Consider the following 27,291-nt stretch of genomic DNA (forward strand, 5'->3'; position numbering starts at 1 on the left):
CTCCATCTTCAGCCCTCCCGGGCTCCGGCCCCCTCTCCGGACACCGGGAGGGACCATGTTCCACGGCAGCGTAAAGGGCGCGACAACGGCAGCTGAAGGGTCTGAGCTCCGCAGAACCCAGAGCAGGGAGGGCAGAGTCCTTCCCCGGACGTCCCCGTGGGGCAGCCCACGCTGGAGCTTGAGCTCAGCCCCGTGCCCCTCAATCCTCCACCCCCATCCCATGGCAGGGACTGGATTTCCTTGTGTGTCTGTGTGTGCAGGGATGTAGTGTCCTGAGGTCTGGTCAACGTGGACTGCGGCGAGGGAGAAGAGTCTCATTTGATCCATCGTTTAACTTGCAACTTACACGGGAATTGTGTGTTTGATCGAAAACAAAAAGGAGTTAAGAATTGGTGGCTGCATTTCAGGGTGGTTTGGGGGGATTTAACCAAGGAGAACGGTACCCACTGTATATCCCAGCCCCCCGGTGTCTATCTACGCATCCGTCCATTCTCAGACATGCACATATCTTTCTTTTTCTTTCTTTCTTTCTTTCTTTCTTTCTTTCTTTCTTTCTTTCTTGGCTGATCAGTGGTATTCCCTGCCCCAGAGATCTCCCCTTAGTGCCCCTCAGTCCCAGCTCTCTGGGTTTGTAGCTAGGCCCCCGTCTCCCATTGGGGCCAGTGCAGCGGGCATCCTTCATTTTATTCTCCATGCTGGGAGGTGCCCCCTACAGACACGACATGACCCTCTGGAGGGTGTCAGGGGTCCCTGAAAGTCGGGGATGGAGGTTGTGAATGAGATGGAGCCTGATTTGTATATTTATTTATTTATTGTCACTCAGTGCACACAACAAAAGTCACACCCACACACACACCACACACAAAAATCGCAATGAAGAGCTAAATATGCAACATACAGCACGACAGACACAACTCTGGCTATGGTCCTGCCCCAGGGCAGGGGGCTGGCTGGCGCAGGGGGTGGGGAAGGCGATATGGGGCCTTTCCGCTCTAGGGGGCGCTGGCTCTGATCCAGTCCTAGAGCAGGGGGCTGTTGGGCTCAGGAGGGTGGGAAGTGGGACTCGTGTTGTTTCCTCGCTAGGGGCGCTGGTTCCCTGCATGGTACGAGTTGTCCGGTCCCAGCCCAGCTCCCAGCAGGGCAGCGTCCCCAGTGGCTGAGGGCGGATTAGGCCATGTGGGGTGAGCTCCTCGCTCCCCCCAGGGGGGTCTCCCAGAGGCACAGCAGTGGTGGGGGGCAGCTGTTGGACTCAGGGTGGTGTCACCTATAGAGCCGGGAGTCCCGGCCCCTTGTCTCCGGGCGGACGGGGTCAGCGGCCCCTACACCACGCGCTGGACAGCGTTCTTGTACTCGGGGACCCTCGCACGCCTCAGCTGCACCACGGTGGAGAACAGCCACTTCACCTGCAGGGGGGCAGAGAGAGCAAGGGTGAGAGGGGTCAGCGCTGGGGGAGCTGCTCGGTCTGTCTGTCTGTTTCATCCCTTCCTGCTTTTATGTCTGTGTCTCATTCACTCAGTCTCCGTCTTATTCACCTATTCTTCTTTCTCTTTCCTTCTTCTGTTCTTTCTTTCCCTTCCAAGCTGCCCTCTACTGAGCTAAACTCGTTCATTCCTTCGTTCCTATGTTCTCTCTCTCACCTTGAACAGGGTCACGGTGGCACTGTAGCAGACGCTCAAGAGGAAGAGGGTGATGAAGACTGAGAGGCTGGACCAGAGGCCATCAAGCTCTTCATCTCCGTCATCGCTGCAAAACTCACCCGACATGATCATCTCTGTTGGGGGGAGAGAAAGAGACATCATCTCCGACTCAGCCACTGTGACAGAGAGAGCTCGGACTCTGCATCCAACATCAATCCGCCTATCCCCTTCTCATCCTTCCATCCCTCCACCATTCCCTCTCTAGACATATCCAGCCATCCTAAACCACACACCCCTCCACCCATCCATCTCTAGACCGACCCCGCCATCCATCCATCCATCCATCCCTAGCGATGTCCTGCCCACCTATCTTTGTTAAGATACAACCATCCATCCATCCCTCCATACAGTCCCACACAGCCCTCACCCGACCCATTCATGGCCACACACCCCTCCCCCATCCATCTCTAGATACAACTATCCATCCATCCCCACCCACCCCCTACCTATCCATCTCTAGATACAACCATCCGTCCATCTCTAGATGCAACCATCCATCCATGACCACACACCCCTCCACCCATCCATCTCTAGAAACAACCATCCATCCATCCATCCATCCATCCATCCCCACCCACCACTCTACCCATCCATTTCTAGATACAACCATCCATCCATCTTTAGATGCAACCATCCATTCATGACCACTCACCCCGCCACCCATCCATCTCTAGAAACAACCATCCATCCATCCATCCATCCCCACCCACCCCTCCACCAATCCATCTCCAGATACAACCATCCATCCATCTTTAGGTGCAACCATCCATCCATCCCCACACACTCCTTCACCCACCCATCCATGACCACACACGCCTCCACCCATCCATCCCTATACACAGCTGTCCATTCATCCAACCATCCATTCCACACATCTTCACTCACTCTCTCCATTTGCACACATTCTCCATCCCTCCATTCCCACAAGCGAGGTGGCTCAGGATCCCTTAAAGTGTGTGTGAGGTGCTGGGATGCAGCAGCGACGGGGGAGCCCCCTAAAGACCAGGATGGATGGATTTCATGTGTGTTCCTCTATGACGCTGATCCCAATGTACCTAATACTCAGGAGTCGCTTCAGATGGAACACAGCCGCCTCTGGGGCTGTTTATTTAGGGCTCCCTTGGGTGGCACTGGGATGGTGGCATCTGGTGGCTGTTCATAGGGGGCTCTCTCGGCTGGCACAGAGATGTGGCCCCCTTTGGTGTGGGACACAGGGGCTGTTTAGATAGGGACCCCTTGTCCAAATGCCAAGCTGTAGCTGACATGGGGGCTGCGGAACAGTGTCGCTTTGAGGAACAGAGCCATGAGTAATTTATGATGGGGAGGCTCAGGATCTCTCAGAGGAAAGATGGTGCCCCCGCAGGATGGCGCCCCCTAGCACAGCAGTGGGGGCATTGAGGTCAGCTCTGACTGTGGGGGGAGAACCCTCCATACTGAGCCCACTGCCATGCTCCCTGCAGGTGTGCATGGCTTCTGGATGACGCAGGTCTCATTCCCTACGTAAAGGGGGATCCAAGGATTTGGTTGGAGTTGGTAGCTGCTTCTTAGAGACGGGTGAGATATCCCCATATAAACTGACCCCCGCATACCCCACCCAAGAGTCAGACATGTCTCAGTGCTCGGTGAGGGGTCTGTGTATAAACAGCCCCCATGTTCCATCCCAGAGGGGAAGCAACTCAGCACGGGGTGAGGGATTCCTGTAACACCTGTCCCAGAGACGGCTGCATCTTAGAGCTGGCTGAGAGTGGAGGGAGACCAGGCTGTGTGGCTGCTTCTGGGTGCATGTTTGTGTCTCTCTGTGTTGTGTGTCTCTGTGTGTGTACAAACATCACCGCCCAGGCGGGAGGGTCTCTGGGTCATGCCGTGTTACATGTGTGTCCATCTGTACCAGGTTGAGCTCTCTCTCTCTCTCTCTCCCTCTCTCTCTCTCTCTCTCAGCAACCGCTGCAGTCTCCTACTTTGTGTGCCCCTCCCTGCTAGCAACTGCACGGCCCCAGGAGAACAGCCCTCACACTGCTGCTGCTGGCTACGCACCCCTTAGCAACATGCGTGGAGCTCTGTCCTCGGCACTGGTGTGTTCGAGCCCTGCGCTCGCCCATCCAGCCCTGGGGCCGACACACACACACACATGTGCTTGTATGTGTGTGGGTGCCCTGTTGGGGCTAGGTAGGAGACAGGGCTCGTGTGTGGGGCCATAGAGGAGTCTGCCTCCTCTGTCCCACCCCACTGCCTGGGCCCCCTATGCCACCGGAGCTCGTGAGACTTTAGCTGAGCCCTTGCTTAGTGTCTGCTTCAGATAACAGCCCTACTGCTGGTGCTGCTTTGCGAGCACTGGGTGCCAGGAGCTGATCCCTGGTGCAGGGTGTTTGCTGTCTGTTGTTCTACCACCCCCTCCCCAGCTGCCAGAGAGGGTCGGGGGTGGAGGGAGACCCCTTAGCCTCCTAGCCAGCGGGGGAGGTGTGTTTAGGGGTCGGGGAATTTGAATTGCCCTCCCTCCACTGATTCTGTCTGGAAACTCTCCCTGCTCCTCTCTGGGGTGGGATGGGATGTGGGGTAAATGCTGACCCTGAGACAATGCCCCTCTGGGCATGCACAGGTTCTAGCCTAGAGGACCTTGCCTCAGTGGGATCCTAGGGATTGCTTAGCTATCCATCCATCCTTCTTCATCCATAACCATCATCTACCCATCCCTCCTGATCTGTACCATCCATCCATCCTTGCTCATCCCTCACCATCCATCCACCCTCATCTGTATCTTCCATCCACCCACACTGATCTGTACCCATCCATCCATTCTTGTTCCTAACCATCCATCCATCCAATGTCCTGTCTGTCTGTCCATCCATCCTCATCCCTCACCATCCATCCCTGCAACCCCATGCACTTATCTATCTATCCCTTTCAGTATTCATCCACCCCTACCCCTCCATCACCATTGGTACCCATTGACACTAATCCATTCATTGCCATCCATCCTTTCCCAAATATATGTAGTCAGCCATTATCATATTTACCCATCCTTTCATCTCCATCTAGCACTCACTCACTATGGGTAACAACCCATTCATCCATCCACCTGCCCATCCCCATCGGTACCAGTCCAGTGCCATATGTAACCACCAATCCATTGACATTCATTTATACATCCATTCATCCCCATCTCCTCCTGTCCATCTATGACAGTCCATCTATTTATCCATCCATCAATCCTTCAGAAAGTGTACCCATCCAACATTCACCATCCATCCATCTATACCCCCCCACGCACCCCTCTATCCATCCGTCCACCCATCTGCGGATCCCCATACACTTTTTCTATCCCTCGGCATCTGTTTATCCATTGGCATCCACCCTCTTTGAGCCATCCAACCATCATTCCCTGAGAGCAGTGCAGTCTAGTTGCAGGCACACTGGGTGGGCCATTCCGGACACCTGGATTCTGTTTCTAGCTCTGTCATTGACATGCTCGGTGATTTTGGGCAGGTCCCTTCCACTCTTGGTACCTCTGTTTCTCCTCCTCCTCTTTCTGTATTTAGGTTGTGAGAAGGACTGTCTCCCGCTGTCTGTGCCGTGCCCATCCCAACAGGGTCCTGGTCTCAGCTGGGGGTATAGGAGTTAATTTAATCCAAATAATGACCTTTCTATTTCTCTCCTCCTCCTTGTGATATCTCTTGGTGATATCTCCTGCCCCCTGCAGTATGTATCCATCTAATCATCTCTTTGAACACCTGGCCTTCCAACTAAGATTGGCTTGAATGTGTCTGTTCCTCTGCAGTATGTCCGTGTGTTTATGTGTAACCGTGCATCTACCCCCCTCTCCATCACTGTTTCCATGCTGTGTCTGTACTCATGCATGCATTCATCCTTCCTTACATGGCATGGACCCGCATATCTACCTACCTTCCTCCCATGGCATCTACTCATCTTTCCTTTCATGGAATCTACCCATGTATCTATGTATCCATCCATGGTGTATATGTATCCACCCATACAGGATCTGGGTATTAGCACCCCCAGCCTTATAGCATCTCGGTTTCTCCCAGCCTGCAACTTGGGACCTCGTCCACCTTGGGCGACCTGCAGTTTTCACCCAGTGACACCACAACAAGGAGACCTGGGGGTGAGCTCAGGCTAGTTCCGTTTATTCACTTGTCATCACTGAGGGCACACAGATTATTTACAGGAAGCTGTACTGGACAATGCTACCAGTGGGACTGGGAGGAGACGTCTTCATTTACCAGAGACTTTGCTGATGCTGCGTTGGGTGAACTTCATCTGCAGGGCTTCGTGGATGACCATGCAGGTGTAGGTGTCCCCGCTGTTCCAGCTGTCCTTGCTGACTTTCAGCTTGCTGTAGAGGAAGAAGTTTGAGTCGCCATCTTTGTCCTTCATGGGCGGAGTGGTGATGTTGTCAGTCTCCTTTTCACCTTCATGGTTCTTCATCCACTGCACCGAGATGTCCTCGGGGAAGAAGCCCCGCACCAGGCAGGTGAGGCTGACGGAGTCTCCTTTGCTCCTTAGCTCCTCGTTGTGGGGGCGCAGGAGGTAGACACCGGGGGTGGAGTGCTTGCCTTTGGTGGATGGGGATGGAGGACACAGATGAGCCAAGGACATTACTCATCTGGGGCACATGGGGATAAGGATGGTGTGTGTGTGTGTGTGTGTGTGTGTAGGATGGTAGGAACATCCCCTCTCTCCTTCAGGATGGAGGGGCTAGGGACTGGGAGCTGGTATCTCTGGAGCACAATTTGAGGGTGTGGATTTGGGGATGGAAAGGGACTCAGGGGCCAGGATCCCAGGTTGTTGGGGGTTGGGTCTTCCTCTTAAGGAGCATCCCCCCCTGCTGGGGGTGGGGATAGGGGAGTCTTTCCCCTTAGGGACCCTGAGCTCCTCTTACCTGGCTTCTTGGAGATGGATTTGATGAGGGGAGAGGGTAGCTCTGAGTGCTCCACTTTGCAGGTAAAGGTCTCTCCATCCTCCCAGTCGCGGGTGAAGATGGGCTTGGAGCTGGAGGCGGTGAAGGTGCCGTTGAACTGCTCACCGATGTCTGGCTGGCCAGGGCTAAAGGACTCTGGCTTCTCCCGGGACCAGACCACCCGGAGGCCAGAGTCGCTCGGCAGGTTGACCACCAGGCAGGTGAGCATGGGTCTCCGGGTCACGTACAGGGCGGTGGGGGATGGGGGCACCAGGAAGACTTGGATGTCGCTGGAAGATGTTGTTTCTTCTGGGGATGGGAGAGCCTGGGTCAGCCACTACGCTGGGTCTCCCCTGCCCAAGCCCATCCTGGTCTCCTCTCACGCCCTGTCCCCTAAAAAGCCCATCCCAGTCTCCCCCCACCACTCCTCTCCCACCTCGAGCCCAGCCCGGTGCCCCCTCCCCTTCCTAGGCAGCCTGGCCCCACTCAGTGTCACCTCTGCACTTGTGGGCGTGGTCCTGCTTTTTGCTTCCGGTGCCCGGGTGGTACACCTGGCAGGTGTACGTCTTGCCCTCCAGCCACTCGTCCTGGGAGACACTGGCATTGCTGCGGGTCCTGAAGGTGGGGCCGTCAGCGTCCTTCTTGGCAGAGTCGGTGTCACCAGAAAGTTGCCCGGGCTTGCCGTCCACCAGCCATTCCACCGTCAAATTCTTGGGGTAGAAGCCGGAGATGAAGCACACCAGCTGAATGGCACCTGGCTTGCTGTTGCAGGAGGAGTGGAGGACGTGCACCTCGGGTTCAATGGGGATGGGCTCTGGGAGAAGGGTGGCAGGGGTTAGTTGTTGTACAGACCCCTCCTGGGCCGCCCTCACTCCCTGCAGCACAGTGCCCCCTACTGAGCCCCAGCACCCTGTTGTCCACAGCATGGCGCCCCTTACTGAACCCCCACTCCCTGCAGCACTGGGCTCCCTACTGAGCCCTCTGCCCCTTTCCCTGCATTGCAGCACCCATCGCTTCTCTTTGCATGGTCTCTCTTTTCGTCCCTCCACCCTTTGGTGCGTGGTCTCTCTCTTTCCATACCCAACACTATCTACCTGTCCCCATTCACTCCCATCTCTCTGTGGTGTCTCTCTCTCTCCATCTCTCCTCCCACAGTGGTGACTCCCTCGGCTCACAGCGCCGGCAGGCTCCCATCCTCTCTCCCTGCACCAGTCAGCAGATCAGGGACCTGAGAGACCCCCAACCCCTGCCCTTCCCCCCCGGGCTGCGCCGCGCTGTCCCTACTTGGGATTTCCTTGGAGATGCTGGAGCTGGTGGGCTGGTGTTGTACTTTGCAGCTATAGTTGTTAGACTTCCAGCTGCTGGACGGGACGGTGACCTGGCTGCTGAGCGCGTAGAGGCCGCTGGAAGATTGCAGCAGGGAGGGATAGGTCTTCACGCCCGAGGGGGCGACGCTTGGGCTCCACGTCATGGTGACCGGCTCGGGGAAGTATCCTTTGGCCAGGCAGCCGAAGGTGACCTGGGGGGTGTCGTCGCCGGTGCAGGAGGTCAGGGGGAAGACAGACGGGGCCGTGGGGCTGACTGCAAAGGGAGAGAGAGCGAGGCCATGAGACGCAGCCCCTACCCCGCTCCATGCAGCACGGGGGCCCTAGCGTGGCACTGGGCCCAGCACTCAATGCCGGGGGAGAGCGTCCCCTAACGGAGCCCCACTCTGCTCCATTCAGCACAGCAGACAGCTTGTGGTGAGACTGTTGACAATTGCAAGTTCTTGTTAATGTCTGTGTTTAAGTGTGTGCCTGAGATTGGAACCCCCCATCTTTCAGGCTGAGTCACAAAGTGACCAGGAGCAGGGCCCCCAATTTAACTTGTGCTGCACAGACCCTGTTGTACTAGTGATTTTAGCTTGGGTAAATGTTATATTCTCATTAGGTTCCTAGGCAGTAACATCTTTGGCCCCTACTGGCTCGGAAGCATTTCTATGGCTCAAAGGCACTTTGTTAGATATCCCCAATGAGTTCCCAGGACATTACAAGAAAGACTGGGGCTGTTCAAGTCAACCCAGGACATATGGGCCCTTTGGGTTTGAGTTAGGGTTATCATTATACATAGGGGAGGAGGATTAAGGGTTAGGGTTAGGTGCTGGGGTTAAGGGCTAGAGGTTGGTGGGGTAGAATTAAGGGTGATGGTTTAATGGTTTGGGTCAAATACCTTTCCACTCGCAAGTTCAATATTTGTTGTGTTATGATTGGATTTCTAGCCAATTTTGTAGTCAATCAACCATCAGATTCCTACCGGGTCTGATGCCATTTCTCAGAGGGAGTTAGTGAAACTCTTGGTTCCTAACCCAAGGGACTAATTTGCAAGTTCTGATAGTTCTTGTTTTGGGATGCTTGATACTAGACTGGAGATATCAAAACTCTGGTGCTTAGAGGGTCAAGGTGGGGAGGTTAGGGTTAGAGCTGGGGTTATGGTGAGGGGTTTAATTGGTCGTTAATACTTGTATCACAGCGGTCTAGAAAACCCAATCTAGGATCAGGGACCCATTGCACCGGGAGCTTTACAGAGAAATAAGAATGAGGACTCTACTGATCCCAGGACCATTGCAGCCTAAGTGATCTAAAGTCAGGGTTTGGGGGATAAGGTTGGGACGTTAGGGTTAGGGGTTGGGTTTGACGAGAGGGTCAGAGTTGAGGGTCAGAGTTAGGGAGTAGGGGCTAGAGAGCCGGGGGTCAGGATGAGGATAGGACTATAGGGAAAGGGCGAGGATTAGGGTGTTGGGGTTAAGGAGTTGGTGCCTCTGTCCACTGGGGTTAGGGTCCTGGTTAGGGAGTTAGGACAGAGTTGGGGGTCTAAGTAGTTGGGTTTAAGGTTTGGTTTAAGGTCAGAGTTCTGACCTTCCCTCCCCCAAACTCAGTAGTCAACTGGTTTTCACGACCCCTCGCGCACGACCTTTCTAGCCAGATTCCCACTCAAGAAACACTCATATTCTAACCAATTTAGATGAAGATTTTGCTGGACACTTTCCTAAACTCTACAGGAGAAATCTCCCAAGAATTTCAGTGGCCTCACTTTCTAGAAGCCCAAACTTGAGGTGCATTGGGGAGCAGTTACCGGGGTCTGCATCTCCAGTGGGCTTTAGCCGGAGACGTCAGAGCTCATCCCCCCTGGAAAGGAAGCCCAATGCGTCACCAGCTGAATGCGCCGCAAAAACGGAGCCAGCTCAACTGAAAGGCCAAATTGGGAGCCTGAACTCTGAGCTGTTGCCCGAAGAGGGGCTGCCAGTTACGTCCAGCCCCAGGCAGCCAAGCTGACATCTAGCTGTGCTGGGAACTCCCCGCGCTCGGCCCTCAGCATGGAGCATGAGCACAGAGCTGGTGGAGGGAGGCTGGGACGGCTCAGAGAGACATGTTCCCACACTCGGTGAGTTTAGGGTTTTACCTCTGACAAGGGACGTGCTAAAGGGAAATTTATGCCTCAGTTTAGAAAGTTTTTGGTTGCAGATATTTGCGACTGGGCTAAAGAGAGGAGACAACAAAAGCCCCTTAGAAACAATTCAGCTGTTCCCCCAAACCTCTAGTTTCAGCCCCCCAACCCTGAGCACCCCATGTCTGCTTATGTCCCTGAGTCCTGACCCCCAGCCTCCTGCTAGCCCAGCCCTGGGCTCCCCCCAGACCTGCCGGTGCCCCTCACTCCCAACACACAGCCCCCTGATATCTCAGCTCTGCCCCCCCAGCTCTGCTGGTGCCCCCTCACTCCCAACCTGCAGCCCCTGCTAGCCCAGCCCTGCCCCCCACAACTCTGCCAGTGCCCCTCACTCCTGACCTGCAGCCCCTGCTAGCCCAGCCCTGGGCTCCCCCCAGCCCTGCCTGTGCCCCTCACTCCCATCCCACAGCCGCCTGCTATTGCAGCCCTGGCCTCCCCCCAATTCTTCCGATGCCCCTCACTCCCAACCTGCAGCCCCTGCTAGCCCAGCCCTGCCCCCCTGAGCCCTGACGGTGCCCCTCACTCCTGACCTGCAGCCCCGGCTAGCCCAGCTCTGGGCTCCCTCTACAGCTTTGCTGGTTCCCCTCACTCCCGACCCACAGCCCCTGCCAGCACAGCCCTGGGCTCCCCCACAGCCCTGCCGGTGCCCCTCACTCCTGATGTGCAGCCCCTGCTAGCCCAGCTCTGGACCCCTTTCAAAGCTGTTATCCCAGCTTATAGGTGGAGTGTGAGATAAGCACCTCTGTTCCCCTGTCTCTGTGGGGGGCGGGGGGCACAACGCTGCCTATGTTACCCATCCCGACCTCCCCAGCATATCCAGGCTCTGCAGGGGAGCCATGTTCTGCACCCTGCCCTGGTTTTGGGTCCACACAGGGGGATGTACCCCACTGCCCTTCATAGGTGAGAACAGAGCACAACACTCCTGGCTCCCAGTCCCCCCGCTCTAAGTCACTAGACCCCACAGCCCTCCCAGAGCTGAGGAGAGAACCCAGGAGTCCTGGCTCCCAGCCCCCCTACTCTAATCTACTCCCCTCCCAGAACTGAGGAGAGAACCCAGGAGTCCTGGCTTCCAGCCCCCACTGCTCTACCCACTTGTCTCAGCTCCCCTCCCAGAGCTGGGGATAGAACCCAGGAGTCCTGGATTCCAGCACCATAGAATCATAGAATCATAGAATATCAGGGTTGGAAGGGACCTCAGAGGTCATCTCGTCCAACCCCCTGCTCAAAGCAGGACCTATCCCCAATTTTTGCCCCATCCCTAAATGGCCCCCTCAAGGATTGAACTCTCAACCCTGGGTTTAGCAGGCCAATGCTCAAACCACTGAGCTATCCCTCCCCGCACACCACTCCCGTTCTAACCACCAGACCCCACTGCCCTCCCAGAGTTGGGGAGAGAACCCAGGAGTCCTGCTCCCCTCTCTTCAAAGTTTTCTTCCCTAAAGGTGCTCACTCTGATAGGGTTAAAACACCCCCTGTACTCACCCCAATAGCAGCCGCTTTCCTCTAATTTACTCACCAAATTATCAGCCATGGTGGGTTGCAGCCCAGCCCTGGAGCCCGGGGGGTTCTGTCCATGTGTCCCACTGTGGTCTGTGTCATTTGGATTGTTCATCTGAGGTTTCTTTGCCTGTCGGACATCCCCTCTTCTTCCCCCACAATGGTCATCAAAGATAATTATAGGTTGTTATCTATCAGTGACGCCCACTCAGGAGCTTTTAGTGTTGAAGCTGGTGAGAAGGTGTGAAATTGGATTGGATGGGGCGAGTGCTGGCGTGAAAAAACAACTTTCACTTGTCTCAACTTCCCCTTTTTGGCCCATATTGGTTGTTTGTTGGTTTTCACCAGAGATTCGGTCATGAAGCCTGCAGAGCACAGAAAAGATTGAAGTCTCTGGTGTGTGTGTGTGTGGGTGTCTTTTAGAGAACCTGCCATGGGGGGCGTGTGTGTGAAAAAACCGACTTTACTGCTGTCCTGGAGCTGGGGATAGAACCCAGGAGTTCTGGCTCCCAGCCCCCCCATTCTAAGCCACAAGACCCCACTCCTCTCGTAGGTCTGGGGATAGACTGAATTGGAAAGGGAAGGATAGTGAGATAATAGCTATTCAAATGTTTCCTTGCAGCACATCTCTCTGTATGCATCACAAGCTCTTCAAGGAGTGAGTGATCTAGTGGGTTTGTGTGTGTATGGGGGTTGGGAGGCAGGGCTCCTGGGTTCTCTCTAGGACTCTGGGAAGGAGTGGGGTCTGGTGGAATAGAGGGGGGAGCAGGCTGACAGCCAGGGCTCCTGGCTCTGTAGAGCCTCCTATGAGGTTGGAGTCCCACCATTCTTTGGGTTTAGGATTCTCAGTTCTTAATGTCCTGACTTGCCTTTCTCTCTGACAGAGCTCCCACAACCCCCCTCTGTGTTCCCTTTGTTCCCCTGTTGTGACGACATTGCTGGGAGCTCCACTTGTGAGGTGACTGTAGCCTGCCTCGTGACTGGCTATTTCCCGGAGCCCGTGGACATCAAGTGGAATTCTGGCACAGTGACCAATGGGATCAAGACCTTCCCAGCCGCGGCACAGAGCAGTGGCAGGGCCTTCACCCTCGTCAGCCAGCTCACCGTCCCTGCCTGGGACCTGGTGAACAACACCTACCAGTGCAGTGTGGAGCACGCTCCCTCCCATAAAAAGATAGATGTGGAGATCACGAATGGTGAGCTACATTGGGATGCCAGAGAATGAAGAAAAGACTGAGGCAGAAGTGTGCAATAAAGTGTCAGAGGGAGTGGGGCAATAGAATGACAGAGTCCATGGAAGGGAGGATAGAGAAGAAAAGGGATGGATGTATGGATGGAGAGTGAAGAGGGAAAGATGTAGGGAGTGAAAGAGAGAGGGATGGATGGTATGGAGAGTGGGCTAGGTGGGTGGACAGATGGAGATACAGAAGTATGGATGGATACAAGGAGGGATGGCTGGAGCAATGATCTAGACAGAGTGATAGATCGATGAAATGGTGCAGAGGGAAGGAAGGAGGGAAAGGTAAAACTTTCCTCTCTCAGTTGTCATTCAGGACTTGAGCACATTGTCCTCAGAGCTGTACAAATGCAATTGATTCATGCCTCTGACCTGGAATCCATTTTCTCTCTTTGCTCCCAGTATGTGAGGCTCTCATTCATCCTGAGGTTCGCCTCCTAGGCCCCTCCTGTGAGCGCAACGCCTTGGAGAAGCAGCTGGAGGTGGTTTGCCTCCTCCTGAGATTCAGCCCCGGTGCAGCCAAAGTGGAATGGCTGGTGAATGGCGAGAAGGGGAACCTTCCCACCACGGACTTGTCCATTTGGAAGGGCACAGACGGCTCGTACATGGGCCAGAGCTGAGTGAACGTCACCAAGGAGAGCTGGGAGAAGGAGGACGTCTACACATGTAAAGTGACCCACCCAGCGAGGGGAACGGAGCACTTCATGCACAACACCAGCAAGTGCTTGGGTGAGGGGCTATGGCCATGCATGGCGGGGTGGGATGAAGGATTACTCAAAAACCAGCCTTGCCTAAGGGTAGGTGGGACTGTGCCCAGATCCCAGGGTGATGGGTGACATAGAAATACAATAGTGAGATGGATTCTGGGAGTGGGTGGGGAGAGGGATGGATGGATGCAGTGATAGATATGGTGGTTGGATGGATAGAGAGATAGATCCTGTGGCTAGAAGGATGAATGACTGGAAGGAAAGATGGATATGATGGTTGGATAGAAAGATAGGATGATGGATGGATGGAGTGAGAAAGGGGATGTATATATGTGAATAATTATTAATAAATAGATGGAGCCATAGATGCTGCACAGGAAAGTGTAGATGGAGAAGCAGAAAGGGATTGTTAGATAGCTAGAAAGAGGCTTTTTTTTCAATAGTTTCTCTCTTCCTTCCTTCTAACATCCCATGAAATTGGGGGATCACAAAATTAGGGGAATGACAGTATCTCTCTAATCTTCTGTAACACCCATCACTGTAGTATCCTTCATGGCCCAGGGAATTCATGGAGTCTTCTGCTCTTCTTTCCCTATTGAGATGAGTCCTTTGTATTTCCTCAGCCTGTCTCAGTAACTCAGTGGCTCCATCCGTCTATGTCACCGAGCCGTCCTACGATGACCTGATTGGGGAGACAGCCCGTGTGACGTGCTTGGTGCTGGGCTATATCTTGGTAGATGTTCAGGTGGCTTGGGAAGTGGATGGGAAAGCCAGCTCTGAGGTGGAGACAGGAGCCCCGGAACAAGCCAATGGGACTCAGAGCATCACCAGCACCCACAAAATAACCTTGGAGCAATGGAAGAGCAGGACCAACTTCACTTGCAAAGTGAAACTTCCTTGTTTTGGAGAAGTCACCCAGGATATGCCACTCATGGACACGAGTGAGTATGTCTGTGTTTAAGTCCTGACTCCCTTTGCAGACTCAGCCAAAATCACTTTACTCTTGCTCTGTGCCTGAGCCTGTAAAGTGGGGATAAGGCTCCTTGGTTTCTTTCAGCCAGTGTCTGTTTCTGGAATGGAGCTCTCTTTCACGTCCGTACATCACCTAGCGGGAGGGGGTTGCAGTCTCGGTTTGAGCCAGTAGACCCCACCACAATAATAGTAATGGTGAAGGTTTTCAGACCAGCTTTGGCCATGGAAAATGAAGCCCTTGCAATTCACTAGAATCCATTAGGGTGGTGAGGAAATAGAGGAGGATCCATAAAAGTTAGATTCATTGAGTCTGAGGCCAGAAGGGATCATTCGGTCATCTAGTCAGACCTCATGTTTCCCTGGCCAGAGTATTTCACCTATTTACCCCTTTATCAAGTCCAGTAACATGTCTTTGACTAAAGCTTCATCTAGAGACACATCCCGTTTTGATTGGAACCCCTCAAGGGATGGAGAATTCACCACTTCCCTTGATAGTTTGTTCCGATGGTTTTCTTCCAGTATTGTTGCCTTACAACGAATTTGAATGTGACTGGTTTCACTTTCCGGCCATTGGTTCCTGTTCTGCCTTTTCTGCTAGATTAAAGAACTTTTTAGTACCCGACAGTTTCTCTCTGGGAAGGTATTCATACACTAATCAAGTCACTTCTTCAGTTTTCCCTGAAGTGAACTAATATAACTCCTTAAATCTCTCATTTACATCTGTTGAATCATCATTGAGGCTCTTTTTTGAGCCCTTTTCAATTTTTCAAACCACAAAGTTGTGAAATGGGTGCAAAGAAATCTAGAGATTTTAATAAATGTTGGGTTGCTTTTATTTGCTTTCTGGTTGGTGAGCCGGGAAGCTAAAGGGAGTGGGTGGGGATCATGTTTTCAAACTTTTCTTTGCAGTCAGTGGGGACAGACCCTTCCTTTTTTGATTAAATGAAAGCTGAGATTCCCTGGCCATCGCATGAGCTGTGGATTTAAGGAAAAACAGCAAATACCATAATAAATATGGCCAAGGTTGGTCACCCCTCACATGTTCGACTGAGGGACTCAGTGGAGACATAGTCCATCTCCGGGAGAGAAATTAGCTTCATATCACATCTCTGTCCCTTCCAGCCTACCCTGCCCATGAGCCTACGGTCTCAGCCAGTGTCTCCTGCCCAGACCCAGAGGAAACTCCAGGGAAGAGAGATTCCCACACGTTCCTCTGCGACGTCACTGGATTCTTCCCAGCAGACATCAGTTTCCGCTGGGAGCACAACGGCTCCATAGTTCCTGCCTCCCAGTACAGCAGTGGCCCCATCGTCAGATCTGGCCAGGCCTACTCCGCTCAGAGCATCTTGAGAGTCCCCAGGCCCAAGGGGGAAGGAGAAGCGGGGCCCCAGTATTTCTGCCTGGTGTGGCACATGACGCTGAATGAAACCTTGAAGGTCAAGGTGAAGGCAGGGAATTGTGAGTTGAAGCTTCCAAAGGGCGATGAGAGGGTTGTTCATCCCAATATGGTCAAGGCCCCCATTACCCCCAGGGGCTAGTGAGGGAGCTAGCACCAGTTCAGGCTTCAATGCTGGGGTTTCCAAAGGGATTCACGCTCTCAACTCCCACATCGGCTTGCAGTGAGAGTTGTGGTCTCAACCCCTGAGGGACCTTGGGAGACCAGCAGCCAGAATATCACTGCGGTAAAATATAATCAGCACCTTCTGCCTGTGTAGTGGGGAGGAGTTTCGGGGATGCAAGTTGTATCCTGAGCTCTGGATGTGGGATCTAGTACTTCCAGCAGGGGGCTGAGAGCCATGACTCCTGGGTTCTATCCCCAGCTCTGGGAGGGGAGTAGTGTCTAGTGATTACAGCATGGGGGAAAGGAGTCAGGAATTACCATGGGCAGGTCATTTCTCCTCTCTGTGTCCCAGCTGCCATCTCTGTCATCTTCATTGAGCTCATGAATTTGAGGCTGGAAGGACCCTGAGTTGAGCAAACATGGCAGGTCTGTCCCCTGCCATGTTTTCCACAATGGGGCTTTCTCTCATCGGAGCCATAGACCTTCAGATCTGCTCATGGGACCCAGAGACCCAAATAATAATAATTGGACCCAGGAATCGCAATCCCTGGGTGTGTTGGAAAACCTCAGCCGACGTTCCCGACACCACATGAGATGAGGGTCCTTCCCCTTCCCTCAGGGAACCCAGTGCCCTATTTCCCACCCCAATGACCCTCGGCCCCTTCCCAAAACAGCCCCTGGGCTTTGCACCCCTGAGACAGAGGCACTTAGTTATCAGCTGGTGCCTCTTGAGTATTCACTCATCTCAGGCCTCAACGCTGCCTCCTGCCCCCAACCAGGTGGCGGAAACTGTAATCAACATCCTCTGGAGGTCTTTCTCCTTCCCCCTTCCCTGGAGGATCTCTACATAGGGCAGAACGCCACCATCAGTTGTTTGGTGAGTAGCATGGAGACCCCCGGAAGCCTGGAGGTCTCCTGGAACCGGGGTAGCGGGGGCCCATTGGCCATGGTCTCCAGGGAGCCGGTGCTGCAGGAAAATGGCACCTACAGTGCAACCAGCACCCTGCGGGTGTGCGTGGAGGAGTGGCAGGCGGGGGAGGAGTTCACCTGCACAGTGAAGCACCAAGACATCCCGTCGGCCATTGTCAAGACCATCCACAAGATTCATGGTAAGAACCCTCCTTTCCCCCGTAGGGGGTGCTAGCTCCAAGCTGGCTGGCTCAGGGTGTGGGGAATGGGACCCAGGTCCTTTCGTCTCCAGGGGTGCTAGCTCTGATCTGGCGTCAGGTCAGTGAGACTAGGCATTACACATTTGTGGGTGGGATGAAATGTGCAAATCTATGAGACAGAAGGGGACGGAGCGTCCGGACTCCTGGTTTCTTTTTCCAGCTCTGGGAGCAGAGTGAGGGGTGGGGTCCAGTGGGTTATAGCAGGGGGGTTGTGTGGGGGATGGCAGCCAGGACTCCTGGTTCTCATCTCCCACCATTAACCCTTTGGTGTTTCCTTGTTGCAGTGGTCTCTCCCCGTAACCCTTCTGTCTACATCTTCCCTCCTCACGCTGAGGAGCTGGCTCTCCGGGAATCAGCCACCATCACCTGCCTGGCCTCTGGCTTCCGGCCCAGAGACATCTTGGTGACATGGACCCAGCAGGACTGGCCCGTGCCCCAGGAAGCCTACTCCAACATCGGCCCCGTCCGGGAGGCCGGGAAGGAGGAGCGCTACTTCATCTACAGCAAGCTCAATGTCTTGGCATCTGAATGGGGACGGGGGGACACGTACGCCTGCGTGGTGGGGCACGAGGGTCTGCCCATGACCTTCGTCCAGCGGAGCGTGGACAAAGCCTCCGGTAAACCCACCGCCGTCAATGTCTCTGTGATCTTGTCCGATACCGACGTCACCTGTTACTGAGGAGCAGAGCCGCGTGGGCTCCTCACGGCGTATCTGAGAACCTCGTGGGGTCTGGGATTCCTCTTAGCCTGTGTGTAAAGCTGTGGGAGCTCTGGTGTACAGAGCGTGGGCTGTGTGTGGAATATGCCCAAATAAAAATGCAGCATGCCAGAGTTTGTGTTCAATGGGATGTCTTCTTCTAGTAGGGGCCATCTCGATGTCTTATCCACCAGCCCAGCCTCCCTCCTACATCATCTCTATCCATTCACCACCCTTCTTTCTGAAGTATCTTACTATCCATCCAGTCTCCTTATGCATTATTTTATGCATTATTTAGATCTATTCATCAAAGCTTCCTTCTGTAGGATCTATCCATCCATCCTATCCTCTGCCATACCTTTGTCTGTTTTTCCCTCTTTATTAACTGTCCATTTTCCTGCCCACCTGCAGTCTCTCTCTCTGCACTATGTCTGTTTATCCATCTTTCCCTTGGCAATATTTGACTTTGCCTGTTCCCCCTTTTGCAATCCCTGTCCATCCGTCCAACATCTGCAGTGTCATCTGTCTACCTTTGCGTCTACAACATCCATCCATCCGTCCGAAATTATGCAATATCCCCTATGCATCCCTCCATCCTCATGCAGTGTCATGAGTCTGGCTGCCCACCCCTCGGCAGTGACTTGCTATTGTTCATGATATTGCAGCTCCTAGATGTCCTGACCAAGGTTCGGGCCCCATTGTGATGGGTGCTGCATGAACACACAGAGCAAACATCCTTAATGCAAGGTGCTCACAGTCTCATCACAGAGAGGCTGGGAGGGGGTATTTTGGCACAAAAGGATTATATCTGGGATGCTCGAAGGGGTGAGACACCAATCTCCCCCTGGAATTATGAGTTTATTTCAGTGGCAACTAATTGCCTAAGAGTCCTTTAAAGACCCCAGCCCAAGTGGCTTGTCTCGGGTCACACTGCAGGTCAGTGGGAGAGGTGGGAATAGAGCCCTGACCCCCCATCTCCAAGACTTGTGTCTTAACCATTGCACCTGTCCAGCAATGTAGCCCTAGCCACTCTGGTGTCAGAACCCCTAGCAGATGCGTCCTCACCTGACCACATAAGGTGGAGGCAGAGCCTCCAGGAACCTGGTGTTATGTCTGCAGGGAGCTAGGCGGCAGGGTGGGACTGATTTAGGAGCCTTCATTCCCACCAGCTCTGTCCCCATTGTCCCTGGATGTGTGAACAGGTGGGTGGTGATCAGGGGAAGTGATTTCTCTTCTGAGTACGACCGACACTGGAATACAGCATCCAGTTCTGGGGTCAATGTGCAGGAATGGTCAGAAGCGGTAACAGAATGTTAGGCTCCATTAGGAAAGGGACAGATAATAAGACAGTAAGTACCATATTGCCTCTGTATAAATCCACGGTATGCCCACAGCTTGAATACTGCGTGGAGTTCTGGTCGCCCCATCGCAAAAGAGATATAATAGAAATGGAAAAGGTACAGAGAAGAGCAACAGGGCTACAGAGCAGCTTCCATGAGGAGAGATTAAAAAGGCTGGCACTGTTCATCTAAGGAGACAGCTAGGGGGGATTTGAGAGAGGTCTATACAGTCATGGCGGGGGATGAGAAAGTGAATCAGGATGTGTTATTTACTCCTTCACATAACACAAGAGCCAGGGGTCACTCAATGAAATTAAATGGCCACAGGTTTTAAGCAAATACAAGGAAGTACTTCTTCACACAACACAGAGTCAACCTGTGGATGTTGTGAAGTCCAAAAGCATAACTGGGTTCAGCAAAGAATTAGATAAATTCATGGACAATAGGTCCATCAGTGGCTATTAGCCAAGATGGTCAGTGATGCACCCCTATGTTCTTGGTGTCCCTAAGCCTCTTACGGTCAGATGCTGGGAGTGTATGAAAGTGGATGAATCACTCGATAATTGCCTCATTCTGGCCATTCCATCTGATGCATCTGGTATCAGCCACTGTTGGAAGGCAGGCTACTGGGGTAGATGGATGACTGGTCCGATGCAGTACCGCCATTGTTATGTCAACATGTTCAAAAAGAAGTTTGAAAAATTGGAGAGAGTTCAAAAGAGAACTAGAAAAATGATTAGAGGGCTGGAGAAAATACCTTCCAGTGAGAGATGGGAGGAGCCGAATCGGTTGAGCTTATGAAAGAGACATTCAAGAAATGGCTTCATTGATATGTATAAGTACCTCCATGGAGAGTGACCGGGGTCCCTGGTGGGCCATGCTGAGATGGCCCAAGTAGGCCATATTGCAAAGAATAGGGCAGACAATCCCCCAAACTGGTGGTTATTCTGATAGATTCACCAAACTAACAACAAAACAGCATCTAGAATACCTTACTGATTACCCAGAATCCAGAAATACAGTTCCCTTAAAGCAACCCAGCCTTGAGCTCCCACCCAGACAGCCAAGTCAAATATGATGAGGATTCCGGAAAATCTTGTTAAATCATATAAAAGTTCTGCCAATCCCAAGGGATCGGAGACATTGCCCATCAGGTCAATGAATATTTCAGATCTTATCCAAATAGATGCTTACAGCCAATTCTTATTAACTAAACTATAATTTATTAAAAAAGAAAAGAGAGAGAGAGAGAGACTTCTGGTTAAAAAGTACAGGTAGGAATAGAGTTCTTAGGTCAGTTTCATAGCAGAGATGGTTAGCTTCAGAGTTGCAACGAGTCCCTTCTAGAATCAGTTTATCAGGTTATAGTCCAATGTCCATGGCCAATATCAGGGTGATCCAGAATAGAACTGGAGGCCTCTGTCTTATGACTCAAACTTCCCCTGACGAAGCTTAAGCAGATCTGAGATGAAAGGATCAGGGCCCAAGAATTTTTATAGACTCCTGGCAGGCTACTGTCAGTCTCTTGACAGCAGGTATTCCTTGGGTGAAGGATAGTGCCTTTGAAGTAACTTCCTATTTCCTAAGCATCAGCAGTAATTAGCTACCTGGATTAACATAAAGCAATTGCCTATCTCCCACCATGTGCAGGTACTTTACTGTATATTCTATGATTCTATATACTTCAAAGAGAATTTAAGACAGTGATATCACTATATTCACAGTTCATTTAAATGTCAATATCTCCTTTTGATTTCTGAATCAGCAGAGTACAGTGATAGACAGGAACTGTTTGGTTACATTGTCAACCTCTAACAATATATATGTAAACACACAACACCCAAAGGCGCCGACTCCGTGGGTGCTCCAGGGCTGGAGCACCCACAGGGAAAAATTAGCGGGTGCTCTGCACCAAGCAGCAGCCAAGCTCCCCCGTCCTCGTCTCCTTCTCCCACTCCCCCGAGCGCGCCATGTCCCCGCTCCTCCCCCTCCCTCCCAGCTTCCTGCTCCCCCCTGCTGCCTAACAGCTGTTTGGCGGCGCTTAGGACTTTCCGGGAGGAGGGGGAGGAGTGGGGACGCCGTGCGCTCAGGGGAGGAAGCGGAGAAGAGGCAGGGCAGGGGTGGGGACTTGGGGGAAGGGGGTGGAATGGGGTGGGAAGAGGGCGGGGCTGGGGTGAGAAAAGGCAGGGTGGGGCTGGGACTTTGGTCAAGGGGTGGAATGGGGGTGGGGCAAGGGCAGTGCAGGGGTGGGAGGAGGCGGGGCAGGGGTGGGGCCAGGGGCAGAGCACCCACCGGGCAGAGGGGAAGTTGGTGCCGATGACAACATCACAAACATTATCTACTACTATGTCTCTAAAGAGAAATCTGGGGCACAGCTGGGGAACCTTTGAAAGACTTGCGAGAAACAGACAGGAGTGGAGGAGCTTCATCAGTGCCCTAAATGTCAGAGGCGTAATGGGAACTGACTAACGATGTCTCTGAAGGTTGAATCTGGGTTAAGTAGCCTACTAGTTGTGTAACCCTTTCTGTCCCTGTGTCACAGCAAGAAAACACTAGGCACTAAAGGTGTCTAACTTAGTATAGAAAGGCTTAAGAGGTGCCAATGGCTGGAAGTTAAATGCAGAGGGAACAAATTAATAATAAGGCACAACATATGGAAGGAAACCTTTGGAACTAACTTCCAGTGGAAGTGGTGAAGTCTCCATCTCTTGAGATTTGTACATCCAGCCTGGGGTCCCTTCTGGAAGATACGCGGCCATCAAAGACAAGTCATTGGGCTCCATAGTGGGCTAGCTGGGTGAGATTCTCTGGCCTGTGGCATACAGGAGGTCAGACCTGATGCTGTAATGGTTCCTTCTGGCCTTAAGATCTACAAATGCACCAGTCAAGGTTTCAGAGCTAGGAAGGTCATGTCAATTATCCACCACCGAACTCTATGGCCCAGGTCATAGAGTGCGTTGGTGGGAGAATTAAGTTTTCAGCCTGTACATCTGGAGAGCTGTGGTCTTCCACTGTGGCTGTAAACCAAACCCAGAGGGAATCACTGTCTCTGGGCCAGGATGTTTCAGTAACTGTAGTTTCCCAGATAAAGCGGAGCGGGACTGTGATCCTGACGTCCCTTTGAGTGCCCAGGTGTGTACAAAATTAAGGAGGCTCCAGGCCATTTCCCAGGCGATGTTCATGCCATTGACAAGACACATGGACAGGCTTAGGGAATGCTGGGCTGTGAGTCCTTCCAACTCTTGGGAACGGGTTCCCAGGGGAGCCCAGGCTGGTGGTGGGTGAAAGGGGCTCTGAGTGAACGGTATCCCATGTGGGATAAGTTGGGAGAGGTCTTTACTCAGTCCCCATGACACAACCACATAGACGGCTGAAGGAATTAGAAATGGGCCATGGAGACGTCTGCCTACAGGGACTGAGGTCACTGCTGTGTGATGGTGGCAGAGTCGCCCCAAGGGAGAAGTCAGTTGGGGGCCATCACTTCTGTTTCCAGTGTCTGACAATATGGGGCAGCTCAGGGTGTTGCTGATGGGCTGGCAGTGCCTTTCCCCCCTTTTCGTAGGGCTTGAGGGTGGGCTGGTCAAGTGTTGCCCAAATGTGGTGATGGGCTACAGATCTTTCCCCTTCTAGGAGCATGGGTTGAAATGGAGTCCAAGCGGGTAGTGGCTTAAAAGTTGTTCCCATCAGATGGCCCCGTTATTAGGTGTATTACAGTCGTGTGTAGAGGTCTCCACTGAGTTTGGGACCCCAATGTGCTAGGAGCTGCACAACCAGAAGAGCTTAATATCCAAACAGAGAAAGGGTGTGAAGGGAAACTGAGAGGGGAGGTGAATTTCCTGAGGTTCTGCAGTGTCAATGACAGAGCTGGGAATAGAACCCATGGGGGTCCTGAGTCCCATCCTAGTGCTCTGTTCACTGCCCGTGGGATGATACGAGTTGAGGGAGGTCTCAGAACAGCTGTGTGGGTAAATTCCGCAGGTCCCCAAAATAGGGATTGGGGGGAAATGGTGCTTCTGCTGCCCGGGAACTGGTCCCAGCACGGCTCAAGCTGGCATTGGCTGGGAAGATGCCGCTGTTGGATGGGTGTGCATGGCCCCTATTGAGCTATGCATTGGCAGGTCTCAGCCCAGCTCTGTTCCAATCGTTTATCACTGAGAAATCAATAATCACGGATTGGCTATCCCTGGTCAGTACCTAGTGATCTGTACTTAATGCTGAATAGCCATTAATCTGCAATTAATTATCAATAATCAACACTCACAGATCAGTAATTAATGTTAAAGAATCGAGGATCAAGCATCAATAAGCTGCTAATAATTATCAATTGATAAGAATCACTTGTCAATAATGAGGAACTAATGATCAATGACCAAAAATTAATGATCCCTAATTAAGAAGCAAGAGGAAATGTTCCAAGAGCAAGGCTCAATGAGCGTCAATCAATAAGCACTCAGCCGTGATCGCTAAGGATCAGTGGTCGGGCCCAGAAGCACAAAGGGCCAGAGGTGCCCGTGAAGCCGGTTCTGTGCCGGGCCGCGTTGCAATGGGGCTGGTCCCAGAAGCAGGGAGAATCGGCGGAGGCAGCTGCGGCTCCCCAGGGACTTGGTGTGCGGCACCCGCTGGGCAGTGGCCGTTCCCTGAGGCGGTTTGACAAGGCTGGTGTCTCTGTCTGGAAGATGAGCTCCAGCTCAACCCAGAGATCCTGGCAGGACGCAGGCGTGGCTGGGCGAGGCTAGATGGTCCCAAGGGTCCCTTCTGGCCTTGCTCTCCCAGCCGAGGATGCTGCCCGTGAGCGGCACCGGCTGAACCCCTCTGCTCTCTGTGTCCCACAGGTGCGGTGAGTGCCCGGCTCCGGGCTCCTAGGAGGGGACAGCACTGCTTCGTCCTCTTCATTCCCTCCCTCCATCTTCAGCCCTCCCGGGCTCCGGCCCCCTCTCCGGACACCGGGAGGGACCATGTTCCACGGCAGCGTAAAGGGTGCGACAATGGCCGCTGAAGGGTCTGAGCTCCGCAGAACCCAGAGCAGAGAGGGCAGAGTCCTTCCCCGGACGTCCCCGTGGGGCAGCCCACGCTGGAGCTTGAGCTCAGCCCCGTGCCCCTCAATCCTCCACCCCCATCCCACGGCAGGGACTGGATTTCCTTGTGTGTCTGTGTGTGCAGGGCTGTAGTGTCCTGAGGTCTGGTCAACGTGGACTGCGGCGAGGGAGAAGAGTCTCATTTGCTCCATCGTTTAACTCGCAACTTAGAGGGGAATTGTGTGTTTGATCGAAAATAAAAGAAGTTAAGAATTGGTGGCTGCATTTCAGGGTGGTTTGGGGGATTTAACCAAGGAGAACGGTACCCACTGTATATCCCAGCCCCCCGGTGTCTATCTACGCATCCGTTTATTCTCAGACATGCACATATCTTTCTTTCTTTCTTTCTTTCTTTCTTTCTTTCTTTCTTTCTTTCTTTCTTTCTTTCTTGGCTGATCAGTGGTATTCCCTGCCCCAGAGATCTCCCCTTAGTGCCCCTCAGTCCCAGCTCTCTGGGTTCGTAGCTAGGCCCCTGTCTCCCATTGGGGCCAGTGCAGCGGGCATCCTTCATTTTATTCTCCATGCTGGGAGGTGCCCCCTACAGACACGACATGACCCTCTGGAGGGTGTCGGGGTCCCTGAAAGTCGGGGATGGAGGTTGTGAATGAGATGGAGCCTGATTTGTATATTTATTTATTTATTTATTGTCACTCAGTGCACACAACAAAAGTCACACCCACACACACACCACACACAAAAATCGCAATGAAGAGCTAAATATGCAACATACAGCACGACAGACACAACTCTGGCTATGGTCCTGCCCCAGGGCGGGGGGCTGGCTGGCACAGGGGTGGGGAAGGGGATATGGGGCCTTTCCGCTCTAGGGGGCGCTGGCTCTGATCCAGTCCTAGAGCAGGGGGCTGTTGGGCTCGGGAGGGTGGGAAGTGGGACTCGGGTTGTTTCCTCGCTAGGGGCGCTGGTTCCCTGCATGGTACGAGTTGTCCGGTCTCAGCCCAGCTCCCAGTGGGGCACTGTCCCCAGTGGCTGAGGGCGGATTAGGCCATGTGGGGTGAGCTCCTTGCTCCCCCCAGGGGGTCTCCCAGAGGCACAGCAGTGGTGGGGGGCAGCTGTGGGACTCAGGGTGGTGTCACCAATAGAGCCGGGAGTCCCGGCCCCTTGTCTCCGGGCGGACGGGGTCAGCGGCCCCTACACCACGCGCTGGACAGCGTTCTTGTACTCGGGGACCCTCGCACGCCTCAGCTGCACCACGGTGGAGAACAGCCACTTCACCTGCAGGGGGGCAGAGAGAGCAAGGGTGAGAGGGGTCAGCGCTGGGGGAGCTGCTCGGTCTGTCTGTCTGTTTCATCCCTTCCTGCTTTTATGTCTGTGTCTCATTCACTCCGTCTCTCTTATTCACCTATTCTTCTTTCTCTTTCCTTCTTCTGTTCTTTCTTTCCCTTCCAAGCTGCCCTCTACTGAGCTAAACTCGTTCATTCCTTCGTTCCTATGTTCTCTCTCTCACCTTGAACAGGGTCACGGTGGCACTGTAGCAGACGCTCAAGAGGAAGAGGGTTATAAAGACTGAGAGGCTGGACCAGAGGCCATCAAGCTCTTCATCTCCGTCATCGCTGCAAAACTCACCCGACATGATCATCTCTGTTGGGGGGAGAGAAAGAGATATCAACTCCGACTCAGCCACTGTGACAGAGAGAGCTCGGACTCTGCATCCAACATCAATCCGCCTATCCCCTTCTCATCCTTCCATCCCTCCACCATTCCCTCTCTAGACATATCCAGCCATCCTAAACCACACACCGCTCTCCCCATCCATCTCTAGACCAACCCCGCCATCCATCCATCCATCCATCCATCCATCCATCCATCCATCCATCCATCCCTAGCGACGTCCTGCCCACCTATCTGTGTTGAGATACAACCATCCATCCATCCCTCCATACACTCCCACACAGCCCTCACCCGACCCATCCATGACCACCCATCCATCTTTAGAAAGAACCATCCATCCATGACCACACACCCCTCCCCCATCCATCTCTAGATACAACCATCCATCCATCCATCCTCACCCACCCCTCTACCCATCCATTTCCAGATACAACCATCCATCCATCTTTAGATGCAACCATCCATCCATGACCACTCACCCCTCCACCCATCCAACTCTAGATAAAACCATCCATCCATCCTCACCCACCCCCTACCTATCCATCTCTAGATATAACCATCTGTCCATCTCTAGATGCAACCATCCATCCATGACCACACACCCCTCCACCCATCCATCTCTAGAAACAACCATCCATCCATCCATCCCCACCCACCCCTCTACCCATCCATCTCCAGATACAACCATCCATCCATCTTTAGATGCAACCATCCATCCATCCCCACACACCCCTCCACCCATCCATCTCTAGAAACAACCATCCATCCATCCTCACCCACCCCTCTACCCATCCATTTCCAGATACAACCATCCATCCATCTTTAGATGCAACCATCCATTCATCCCCACCCACCCCTCCACCAATCCATCTCCAGATACAACCATCCAGCCATCCCCACACACCCTTCCACCCATCCATCCATGACCACACACCCCTCCACCCATCCATCTCTAGAAACAACCATCCATCCATCCCCACCCACCCCTCTACCCATCCATTTCCAGATACAACCATCCATCCATCTTTAGATGCAACCATCCATCCATCCCCACACACCCCTCCACCCATCCATCTCTAGATACAACCATCCAGCCATCCCCACACACCCTTCCACCCATCCATCCATGACCACACACGCCTCCACCCATCCATCCCTATACACAATTGTCCATTCATCCAACCATCCATTCCACACATCTTCACTCACTCTCTCCATTTTCACACATTCTCCATCCCTCCATTCCCACAAGCGAGGTGGTTCAGGATCCCTTAGAGTGTGTATGAGGTGCTGGGATGCAGCAGCGACGGGG

The 27,291-nt window shown here is 53.2% G+C and overlaps 3 gene segments (V, D, J or C); 1 reads left to right on the forward strand and 2 right to left on the reverse strand.

Moving 5' to 3' along the window:
* Positions 1-851: 851 nt before the first annotated feature.
* Positions 852-11,738, reverse strand: LOC144273438 (Ig gamma-3 chain C region-like). The segment is given in 7 exon segments: positions 852-1,403; positions 1,638-1,771; positions 5,936-6,268; positions 6,595-6,921; positions 7,109-7,426; positions 7,897-8,193; positions 11,612-11,738. Coding segments are annotated over 6 exon segments (1,383 nt in total).
* LOC144273263 (Ig mu chain C region-like) lies at positions 9,972-17,917 on the forward strand. The segment is given in 7 exon segments: positions 9,972-10,032; positions 12,477-12,788; positions 13,232-13,558; positions 14,160-14,477; positions 15,631-15,966; positions 16,849-17,178; positions 17,523-17,917. Coding segments are annotated over 7 exon segments (2,079 nt in total).
* Positions 17,918-25,056: 7,139 nt separating this feature from the next.
* The window catches only part of LOC144273435 (immunoglobulin heavy constant gamma 2-like), an 84,667-nt gene continuing 82,432 nt past the window's right edge, over positions 25,057-27,291 (reverse strand). The window contains 2 exon segments of the C gene segment in view: positions 25,057-25,583; positions 25,816-25,949. Of these exon segments, the coding sequence occupies positions 25,500-25,583; positions 25,816-25,949 (218 nt within the window).

Source organism: Eretmochelys imbricata, chromosome 13 (assembly GCF_965152235.1).
Source record: "Eretmochelys imbricata isolate rEreImb1 chromosome 13, rEreImb1.hap1, whole genome shotgun sequence".
NCBI classification, from domain to species: domain Eukaryota; kingdom Metazoa; phylum Chordata; order Testudines; family Cheloniidae; genus Eretmochelys; species Eretmochelys imbricata.